The sequence below is a fragment of the Callospermophilus lateralis genome, unplaced genomic scaffold (assembly GCF_048772815.1).
Source record: "Callospermophilus lateralis isolate mCalLat2 unplaced genomic scaffold, mCalLat2.hap1 Scaffold_1909, whole genome shotgun sequence".
NCBI lineage: Eukaryota > Metazoa > Chordata > Mammalia > Rodentia > Sciuridae > Callospermophilus > Callospermophilus lateralis.
This window is the reverse complement of record NW_027512924.1, coordinates 121,163-133,401: the sequence shown is the minus strand read 5'-3', so window position 1 is coordinate 133,401 and position 12,239 is coordinate 121,163. Positions and strand designations below refer to the sequence as shown.

The 12,239-nt window shown below is 33.3% G+C and overlaps 1 protein-coding gene across 1 annotated transcript in view; it reads right to left on the bottom strand.

Annotated features, from left to right (window-relative positions):
• Positions 1–12,239, bottom strand: part of LOC143387348 (roundabout homolog 2-like) — a 144,685-nt gene that overhangs the window by 32,341 nt on the left and 100,105 nt on the right. The window contains 3 exon segments of the mRNA XM_076841835.1: positions 2,123–2,279; positions 6,937–7,062; positions 7,464–7,747. Coding sequence (XP_076697950.1) covers positions 2,123–2,279; positions 6,937–7,062; positions 7,464–7,747 — 567 coding nt within the window.

Here is a 12,239-nt window from a genome sequence, read left to right as displayed (position 1 = left end):
GATATTATAGAAATCTTTAAAAAGGGATTTTTTAATATCATATATTTTGGATGAATATTTAAACAAATTAAAATCCCCTTAAGAAATAAGTTTTTGCTTTATATCTTGATATTCTGAAAATGATTTTGTCAAAAGATAAAAGTCTGCAATAGCATATGTTATTTCATTATCAAATTAGTATTTCCAATTCTACTGCTAGATAAAACAAATCAAGTGATAAGTTTAGTACTCACTTTGATGGAATTAGTTTTATTTTAATGAGTAACTGGCCTTATTATATTGTACATATATTTCAAGTAGACTCAACAAAAAAAGAAAATAGAAAGAATTCCAAATTACCCATAATTTTTGTGTGATCTGTGTTTTCAATTTTATGCTTATAAAGTTTTAATAGCACTGCTTTCTCTTCATATTCATCTTTTAAATTTCATTCCCTCATTTTGTGATGATTCTGTTAAAAATGCAGACTGTAAAATTCTGTGTGATAATCTTTTCTTATGGAATATGTATCTTTGCTCTTCCTTTTCTTTTGCAGTGCTGGGGATTGAACCCAGGGCCTCACACAGGCTAAGCAAGAGCTCCAACACTGAGCTACACCTTCAGCCCTGATAGGTCTGCTATTTCTTTGCTCACAATTCATGTGAGACTAACACATTTATACCTTGAGGTAAATTAATTTCATATAAAAAATTTAATTTTTTTAAGTTACGGAAAGAAAGCATGTACCCTTAGCTGCCTATTTCATAGGTCAATATATTTCTAAAATATATAAATGATAATAATATGAACATATATGGGCACTATAATCCCAGAGAAATAAATAAAGTCCTTTGGAGGGAGAAAAAAACATACAAAAAATATGTGATGAGTGTGTGTGTGTGTGTGTGTGTGTGTGTGTATGTGTGTGATGTGTGTACATGTATACATACTATGTGTGTGTGTATATATATTTATATATATAATTCATGTTATATCTATACAGATGTGTGTGTGTGTATATATATATATATATATATATATATATATATATATAATATATAGGAAAATAATATTTTTGAAAGAAAACAAAAGCTATGACATAGAAAACAGTTATGAAAAGTACTCTGGGAACCTCAGAAGATTTAGAAAGCAGATAGAATAAATGATAAGTACATACATATGATATTTTTTTGAACCAAGACAAGATTTAAATCTATCATTCAAATAAACTGATATATATATATATATATATATATATATATATATATATATATATATATATATATATATTTCTAAGTAAAGAAAATTTATGCAAAGAAAAACTGTCTGTATTCTCTATTTTAGGTTACATAAAGGTCTAGTCAAAATAAACAGTGATCTAGGAATTATAAGGAAGACATAGGATTTATTCATACAGAAAAAGAGAATATATTCTTTTGACCTGTTTTTTTTCTTTCAAATAAAAAATTATCTGTGTCTGTGTTCAAAATCAATTAACACTTAAGCTTACAGAGGACACTAACTCTTGTTAGATGTTTCAAAAGAAAGATTCAGAAAACTGATCACCTTTAAAGGTCCTCAAAGGAAATTTTCTAACTTAAAAAGGTTTTGTTACAGAGTGTGCATTGGCTTGAACCTCTTTTATTGTCCCTGCCCCCAAATTCCCATCAGAGCTGATGATTAAAGTTCTACCCACTTCCCAGGTCCCTACAATTATCCCATTGTGATGGCGCTCTACCGTGGTGCCCTGTTATGGCCAGACATCAAGTCATTAGAGAACTGCAAGGGATGATGAGGAAGATTATTTTAATTTCCTTTCAGCCCTTCTCAGGAGTGGCTCTTTAGTTCAAAGAGCTGTGGGTACTTGCTTTCAAACTAACAAGCAATATTATAAATGTAGACTGCATTATCATGATTGCAGACAATCTGAGGCACTTGAAGGCCAAGGATTCACAGTCCTCAATATGTGCTGTTTTGTGTTTATCAGCTAAAAATACACGGACAGTGCAAACAGGAAAGAGGGAAAATGTAATGAACAGGGTGGGAGGGGAGCTAAGAAAGAACAAGAACTCAGGGCAAAAGAGAACAATAGAGAGTGGAATGCAAGCTGGGCCATTTTGTTGGTATATAAAATACCATTTACCCATTCTCTTGCTGTTCCACTCCATAGTGTTCCAGCTCTATGCCAGGAAGGGGTTGAACTGGGGGAGGAGGTAGAGGGACATTGGCCCAGGTTGATCCATTGTTTTTCTGTGGTTTAGAGGAGTTTTTATTTTTCCTCTTTTTTCCACCTTTCCCACCTGGAAATAATAATGCATTTATTTAGACATGGTGAATATCAGAACGAACAGGCAATATCAGGTGGAAAGATGTATTTGTTTTCAAAATACCAGAATCGCTATGTTAGAGATGGTAAAAGCTATAAACAATGAAATTATATAATCAGAAACACATTTTTATAAATCACTCAAAATGATATTGTTTCTTTCCCATTGCATTAACTGCAGAGCTGAATAAACCAAAAACATGGCTGCTGTATCAAAAGAACATTTATTGATTTATTCATGTCTGCTGCCTCCACGTTTTCACTGTAAGAGGAAATAATGGTCCATAACAAATTCTTTTAAATGTCAGATTTTAGTGCGTTTAAAATGCTCTTTTGAATAATCTCTCTCAGTGGAAAATACAGTGTCTAAGGATACAGGCTTAACTTTTCCATTAGAATTTGCTCAATTTAATTAATCCAGGAGAGTAACATTTTTCTCTCAAAAGTCACTGATAAAAATCAATCAAGTACAATCTGGAGAATACCTATAAACCTCTCACAATGATACATTTCATAGACTTTTTGACTAATAAATGGCACAATTACTTTTGCATATAGTGAGAATATTTCCCAGATGTTTTAACTATCACATTTTGTAAATTCCAAAAAGGAGGAAAAATTAATGATAATATAGTGATCAGTTTCAGTACTATTTGTTACATGAATGAATTCATGCACAAATATTAGCAGAACATAAATGAAGAGTGTATGAGCCATATCTGAGATTACATGATGCTTAATGAACTATAAAAATAAAATTCATCATCTGCATAGTGCTGTACTTTTTAAAATCAAGTAAATAAAGCTTTTTCATAAAAATGGACCTCAGTTGGATGCAGACTGAATACTTCATGAGCAAAATGAAAATGACCTTTCAGGGGTGACTCAGTAACTTCCAATAATTCCACCTCAACTTATAGCTAAATTTTAAGCATAGGATATTTGTAGCAGGGCTATCTAGCTATTTAGATCTCACTAAGAAGTCAATCCATCCTTTTTCTTCTACAACTGCTGAGTCAGATTATGCAATTTGGTAATAATGTATTTGAGTGCCAGAAAGTGATAAAACTCTTAAACTAGACACTACAGTCAATTATTGAGTTGTGTACATTTTCCACATAGGATACATAAATAAATATTTAAAAGAAGATCCCTACAAAAAAAGTGCTTTCAGCTTTCCTCTCACTTCTATTCTTTGACAGGACAAAAGATATTAAGAGGAGGGTAAGAAAGTGTCCTATGTTTAGTGAGTAAGAGTTTGGTTTCTGAGTTTGAAATTTAACTCCTCACTCAAAAGGTATTGCCTTAACTTACATACATGTAAAAGAAATATGAACTTATTCCACTTTTTTTTCTTTGGTACTTGGGATTGGACCCAGGAATGTTTTACCATTGAGCCACATCCCCAGCCCTTTTAGTTTTTATTTTGTGACACGATCTTGCTAAGTTGTGTAAGGCCTTGGTAAGTTGCTGAGGCTGGCCTCAAAATTTGTGATCCTCCTGAGTTGTTGGAATTATAGGCATGCAAAAGTTACTACTTCCTTGAGTTGTCATGAGGATTATAAGAGATATTGTATAGGAAGTGCTCAGATGCACAGAAAAACTCAATAAATGCCAATCATAATTGCTTTCTCCTGTCTTCTCTTCCTCATAGCAAAACCAGTTTCACTTGTTTTCTGAAGTCTTACTTGTCAGAAAAGGCCTCATATTCAGAATAAAAATAATAATAAGCTTGCTCGGTTATAAGTATGTAATTTTTGTTTTTAAGGTAAATGAACCTCAATTCCTCATTTCCTTAACCCACCAATCACTAAGGTCTATTTCCTTTTTACAGTATCAGAACTATATTTCAATGATTGAGAGAAGAATGCTTGAGCTATTTGTTCTTCCTGATCACTCCCTTTCAACTTTATGTATGCACAATCCTAATCACATTCTCCAGCATTTTAGAAATGTCATTTGAATCTCACCTGAACAAAGTGCCTAAGAAAGAAGTTCCTACACCTCCGTATTCTAGATGATGACACTAAGGCTCTGAATGTTATGTGATTCACTTTCACATAGCAAGAGAACAATCAGATTTACTACTGAGCAGCTTAACTTGAAAATATTTCTAGAGCTCTGAACCTCATTGTTGAAGCCCTTGCTCAGGTTCAAGAAAGCTACTCATTTTTATGCTTCCAAACAACATCAGGCTTTTAAATGTGTTCTGGAAATAGCTGAAGCACAGAGAGAATTACTGTGGACTTTACAACCAACACTTATTTTTCCCCTGTTCTGGAGAAATATCTGTTCTTTCATTTGATCAGTCTGGGTAGGACTATTATTCATCAACACATGCATCTTAGGACGTCTTAACAACACTTTGAGATGGAGGTGAGCTTGATATAACTGACAACTGTTAAAATCTCTTGAGATCTGAATCTTTAGAGAAGCAAGCCACAGTCTGCTGTTTCACCTTGAACCCTGTATCATCTGAAGGCCAGAGTACCTAAATTATGTTTTAACGAAGCAGATATTGATGCCTTGTAAACATATTTGACCCTTTTCTCTTAAAATAAAAATGTAAATAGTTGGATAGTTAAAGCTTAAAAAATGACTTCTCTGTAAAAAAAAATAAATCATAAAAGCAATTCATTTTAAAATTAAACATATGGTCTATTTTTAAAAAAATATTAAAAGATTTAGCTATTGTTACCAATATTTTATATTATATACACATACAACTATGATTTAAAATACTATTTTAAAACATCTGAGTTTCATTGTATAGTTTTTACTGGTTGGATATTTAACAAGAAGTACTCAGAACTTACATATTGAATGCATTATAAAAGTGTTTCAAAGAGGGTAAGAAGTTCACTCAAATAATTCAGAAATGCCCAATTTTCTTTGTCACTGTGATTATTTTAAATTGGTTACACCAATGTGCACAGATTTAAAAAATCCCATAATATATGATTAGCTAGCCACGGGGCAGTTAATTCTTAGATTTGGCCCCTAGGAAACATAGCTATAAATAAAAAGAATTAAACAAAAGTGTAACATTAAACTCAATTAGACTAAACTGTAAAAGGAATAATCACCTCACTCTTACCTACTAAAAAATGCTTTCTATCACCAATTCAAGTAATCCTGTATTCAAATGTAGATGAAGTAGTTAATATAATTCCTGGATATATGTAAATGTCACTCAAGAGATTAATGGATTCAAACAGCAGCAAGCACCATTGTGAATCCTGTTCTGCTTTCAATTACTCAAAAGATAACTTTTAAATTTGGTGAAAATCAATCTATACAGAACAATTAATGAAAGATTTACAGGTCTTATGGAGTCCATGGCTTGCAATATGGAGATTTCTTTTCATATATTGCTTGATCTTTACATATATTTAATGAAATAAAAAGGAATATCCAACAAAATTACTTTTTAATTATTCAGAAAAATTGTGGGACTAATTATAAATAAATGCCCGCATAAATGACATAGAAGGTCATTCAAAACATTCCCTTATATTATTAAGCCAGTTTAAATTCATAACAGATGTTTAAAATTTTCTGAATTCTATAATGTACCTAATCCTACCAATAGGCAAGAAGAGCAAATGACTCATTTTGGAGGGAAGAGAGAGCATTAACATTTTCATTCTGAGAAGGTTCCATCTCCTGAGGAAAAGTAATTTAGTAAATGTAACACTAATGATAAGAAAAAGTTAACTCTTCATAGTCTTGATGCCTTGGAGACTGCACAGTATCATAGTACACTATAATCCTTTATTATTAATATGTAATTTTAAAAAACCAAACAGAAACTCCGTAAAAACAATTAGCATATAATTAAGCATATTAAGTAAGTGGAGTCAGGAACCAGTCAGAAGTAGGCAGAAAAAGGCATGTGATGTAAATAGGTGGAATTTACAATGTCGTTAATACAATATCCTCACATACAAAGGGAGGATAACTCATTAGGATAGGAATATATTTCTATCCAATAAAATGCGTTTTTCCTTACGCTTGTTGGTTTAGCTGATATTTCTCAAATATATATTAAAAGTGACAGCATAAAATAGTTATTGTTATCAAATATTGTATTTTTTGAAGTAAAAATTAATAATTTCACATATTAACATTCATATTTAGCATAGTAATCATTGAATTGATAACTATTACATAATATTTGAGAGGTTGTCCTAAAATAGGAAGTTATATTATTGGCATCCCGATATGAAATCATCTCTGAGATTATTTTCATTTCAGTTGAATTTATCTTTTGATATCAATGACCTGGAGTTAACTTTCATGCATGATCTTTTTATTATAAAGTTCTTTGGACTCATATATTTGGTTCAAGATGGAATGGACTCATCTGCTCTTTAAGGAATAGTAATTAGTAAAATGGCACTATTTTTCTTTCAATACATTATTGTGCAGTTAGTACGTAAGTGATGACAATGATTTTTATTGCCCACCCCCACCAAGGCATAATTTCACCAGGATCAACTGTTATTGTCATTTGAAAGATAAATGCCTGACAGTGGCTTGCGATTCAATATTTCCTCATCAGTTGTTAGGGAACACAGGTCATATGCTGGTGACAAACAAATATTTCTCCTTACTGTGATGAGACCAACCTGAGAGACTGCCACTCCTTTCTGAGCTGTTGTGAGAGCTGGTGGTGCTGAAATCCTGTGACTGGTTGTGTGGCATTCTATTAGACAATCCCTCAGCCAATCGGTAGTCAGGGATGTAAAGTAAGGCTAAGGGTTAAAGTCAGAGGTCATAGTGGCATCATGTGATTAGTTCACAGCACAAGCCCATGCAGAACATGCAGTTAGCAACTCAGAAGCGGATGTAGTGGGAGAGTGGAGGAATGACTCCTCTAGCCTGTCCTAATGGAAGTACAGATGGATTGCTGATCACTATATTGAAAAACAGCTGAAAGGATGAACCCGATTGGTGTTGGTGTGTGGTAGCGGCGGTGGAGGCAGTGGCGGTGGTGGTAGGAATTGTTCAAGGTACTAAATACATGCCAGTATGTTTTTTTAGTTTAGGTAGTGAACCTGGTAATGCATCACTGAATTGAACAACAAATACTAATTTCTATCTCATGCACAAATGACATGAAGTTAACTTCTCAGGACAGAAGAATGTGACTCACCATTGTTACCTTTGTTCTGTTCGGGCAGAGAATAACCAAATCCCATCAGATCTGTTTTTTGCTGAATTGAGCTTTTCCACTGTGGATCAGGCATATCGACAGCCAATTCATGGATGCTATTGGAATGCAAGATCTGTGTCGTGGCATATGGGGTAGCCTGTGTTATTTGGCTGGAACTGTTGTAAGTGGTTTTGGTAGTGAAGTCAATGCTGCTATAAATGGCTCCATATGAGAGCATCTTTGCTGATTTATCCCCTTGGCCTGGAACTGGTGGCAGCAAATCCGTGATGAACATAGGGAAATGAAACAATTTAATGACACACAGGAAGCCCAAAACTATGAGAATTGAAGATGAAAAATAAATGTGTCATGCCACACGTTTGCATTTCAGCTGAGATGGGCTTCATGAACCAATGAAGGGTAGATGATATACAACCATCGCCAAGCTATCAACCTCAGTGACAGGCAGGCCTACTGCTCGTCCTTCACGTCTCACTGCTTAACACATCCCTTCCCCCATTTCCTCTAACCAGGAATGAAAAATTTGGGATATTTCACTACTGAAACATGCTTTCAGTTTTTCACTATGTTTTAGAATCAAGGAAAGTGGTAGCAAGATACAGCAGCAATGAACAGAGGGAATCTACAAATTGTGCCTGAAAACAGCTCTTTCCACTTCATCCCCAAAGATATGGAATATGGCTGCTAAATAGTTGCAAAAATTTCCAAAATTATACGACCCTGATTTTGAAATCCATTTTTCTGAAGTTTTTACTTGACATTTATGTGATCTGATTTTATAACTGCAGAAATGGAGAACTGATGGTAGAAAATGTGTTCTTTTTTTCTTGCATAACAAAGGAAAAATTTCATGAATAAGTCATTTCCATAATATAGCAGGATTTAACTATAGAAAAAGCAACCTTAGTGATCAGTGAGTTTAATTTATGCTATCAACACTTAGAAGTGGAGAATTACAGTTTCACGTTGTAATACAGCAAGAGTAAAATTAAACTTCAGGAACAACACTGAATATCAATCGGTCCATTTATCATTTTGGTATGCTGAATTATCTTTACAGGATGCTTTATAATTCAGATCTGCCACCTCGCTCCTGAGCTCTTTTCCCTTTTCAGAAGAAAGACACTAAGTGAATCTAAAAGAGAAATCACTAACTCTAGTATTAATCATGTACACTTAAGATAAATCTAATTATAGTGCAGTCCTGAATAATGTATGTTCTGAAAATATCACTTCATAGGACTTGAGGTCATGAAACCACTTGATCTCTTCATTATAAGACATTTCAACTGTCTTTAAAACTTTTAGATTTGATAATGCCCATAGTACTTGAAATAAAAGTGCTTACAGAAGTATTAGCTTTTCTTTGGAATTTTATAAATACTAAAAAAAAATCTTCATTAACAACAGTGACAAGAAATTTATAATATATTGTGTAGAGTGTGCAATTTCACTCTTTCTGAAGTTTTGAAAGTCTGGAATACCAACCTGTTTTACAAATATGTGGATGTTTATTGAAGTAAAGATTTTAAAGGCATCTCAGTGAGACTGTTACACATATTCACATTTTAAATTATGCTAGGTTGCATAAGCAAGAAATTGTTTTTGGATTTCAGAATATCAAAATTGTTTTTCTGTCATTATTTATTTGTTACTAATAATTATAGAATCTGATTTTAAGAAACATTGTTCATTCTCAAGTATTAGTATCATTTTTTTAATTCTCAGAACCTTGAATATTTAAGACTATATCAAAAATTGGCAAAAAAACCCCACCAGATCTTTTTTTTTTTGCATAAGTTTTTGGGCTCTCTCCACCTATCTCTCACTGCTGAATATTTGAATATTAATTGAATAGAAATGTTTCTCCTACGTGGACCTCAGTTTCTCATATCTTGAACTTAAGGTTCTCCAGAGTCCCTTCAGTTACATGTTATTGAAAGGGTTCTGTGCTCAAACAATTAAAAAATGGAACAATATTGTCCAAGAATATAATTCTACATAATATTACTAACAATTAAACACTAAAGTTATGGCTCTGGAAATAGAGTATCTCTTTTTCTCTGCTAGATGAAATTATAGTCAGCCTTCCAGCCTAAGTGCTTCTATATTGATTTTTGGGCTGCATGTATTGTCTTCAAATATTATTTGATCACTCCCACATTTTCAAAAACTAAATTAAATTATATCCAACACTGAAACATTGGAGGATCACACATGAATATCTGTATGTGGAGGAGAATCTTATAACACGAAATACTCTGGAACTCTGGACTAGCCCTCCATTCAACAAGCTGGCTCTGAATAAGTGCGGCCATCATTAGGAAGGACTTTTCATTTAATATTTCTTGCTGTCCCCGCCAACCTTAATGCTGTCTGACTGGCACTTGTTAACATTTGTTTTGGAAACCTATGAATTCGAGAAACCTTGACTCCAGTTTGGATTAGTGGTGCAGCTTTTGAGTACCTTGGCTTTATTTGTATTCATGGATTTATTTTATTTTTGCCCAATGTAATTATTTGTATGAAGGACTGCCTTCCTCATGGCATCATAAGTTACTTGAGAACAGGAGCCTATTGGATATATGCTTTCATTACCATAATTCCTCACCTACTGTTATGAGAGTAAGCACTTGCTGATGGAATGTTTAAATGCATTTCTCATAGTTTGCATTGGTAAAATGCAAAATTATGAGATAATTAATTTTTTCATTTTTCAAAATATGATTTTCATTACATTCATATATTGGTATTCTATTTGTAAAGGGAAAATGTCAGTATCCATGCTTATTTTTCTAAGTGAATGTGGTTATAAAATCATACATATGAACCCAACTTCAGACTACACAGCAGTATAAATAAAATAGCAGAGGCATTAAAAATCTACCAGACGTGCATTCTATATCCACTTCTCAAATTATCTTGCTTAACTCTAGTCTTTTGACTTTAAACATGTAAATATGTTTATGTATTTCACAATTATGCAAAAGACATAAATTTAAATATACAAAAATGTCCTACAGTATTTCTGGCACAAGTGTTTAAATGACTATCAAATTGAAAAGAGAGTGGGTAGAAACTGGAAAAACTTAGTCTTGGCCTTGATATTCATGCCATAAAAATAAGGTACAAATGGAAGAAAAACCCTCCATTCTACCTTCAGTTAAATTGGACTAAGATATTTTAGATGTTAATTTAGCTTGCTAGCCAACAGAAAAAGAAAATGTTTTCTCCATCTGAGGCATGTATCTCTTGATTCAAAGATAGAACCTTGTGATGTTCTAATACAAAGTGTAAAATAGGAAGTTATTATTGACTGATAAAAACTTTGGGAACAGAATTCCTTTAGGCAAAAATCAGTCTGCATTTTAGGGGAAAGATGATCTGTTTCCTTGGTTGGGAATACTCAGACACACAAACTTCCCAGGCGACAGTAAAGGCATACAGAGAGAAAGCAGGAAGTCAAAGAAACTTACAGCTTTCTTTGTATTTTCTCATTTAATCTGATACCTTTGGGAGTTGATTATGCAGTTAAGCTCTGTGTGAAAACTATATATTGTCATCCATTTAATTCTTATTACACACCTACGAGGTAGGGATGGTTATCTTTATATTTTATTTTCAAGAAGGAAAAGGAGTTAATTGAAATGATATTCATAGAAATCAGGCTTATGAAATACTTAGTAACTTTATAATTTGAGGTATTACTTTATATGCAAATACATTGTTAATCCATCTTGAAGAGAAAATGCAAGGATCCATAATTACTCCAATTTTTTTAAAAATTTTTTTTAGATGTAGGTGGACACAATGCCTTTATTTTTATTTATTGATTTTTATGTGGTGCTGAGGATGGAACCCTATGTCTCACCCATACTAGGTGAGCACTCTACCACTGAGCCACAGGCCCAGCCCTTCTTTTTAAGTGTATATGCTTATATAGTCATACATGTGAAATCCACTGCAGCTTTTAGTAGAACTGGAACAGTTTAGCACAGCCCTGGGTCTTCCGAATTAATTCTCCAAGTGTGGAAATCTTCTAGTGTGTCTATCTAAATTTGCTTTGCTTTACAAGAATCTCCGAATTCCTCACTCCAGTTTTCTACTTTTTCCATTCTCCACCCAGAAGAAGCCTGAATGATTTAAAAGTGTTTACATCTTAGCATTCTCCTCTTAAAAATTCACCAATAATTTCTGATTACCCTCTGGACAAAGTTTAAACTCTTAATGTGACTTAGAACATCTTTTCTTTCTTGTCCCTTTGTGCTTTCTAACATCATTGAACTCAACCGTTAGGAAGTTCCGTCTTTCCCTTCCTTCTTATCCCCTCACCTACCCTCCCTTTCAGTGCTGGGTAATCAACTTAGGCCCCTGGTCATGCTGGAGAAGTCCTCTACCAATAAGCTACATCCACAGTCTCCTATTAATTTCTTAAAAAGATTGAATGTCTGTCATTTTGTCTTTTAATTTTTTTCATTGTAGATGGACAACAATAATACCTTTATTATTTTGTTATTTTTAGGTTTGAACCCAGGGCCTCACATGTGCTAGGCAAAAGCTCTACCATTTAACCACAACCCCAGCCCAATGTCTCTCTTATTTCTAGTCTCTTATTTCTAGCAGCCTTTATTTCAGCCTTTTTTATCAGGGTACTGATAAGGCAGTTCAAGTCCATTTACTGTCTGCATAGTATTGTACCAGGAGAAAACTTATGTATAATTGCTGAGCCAATCAGGGAATTCTCTACTCCTCTCA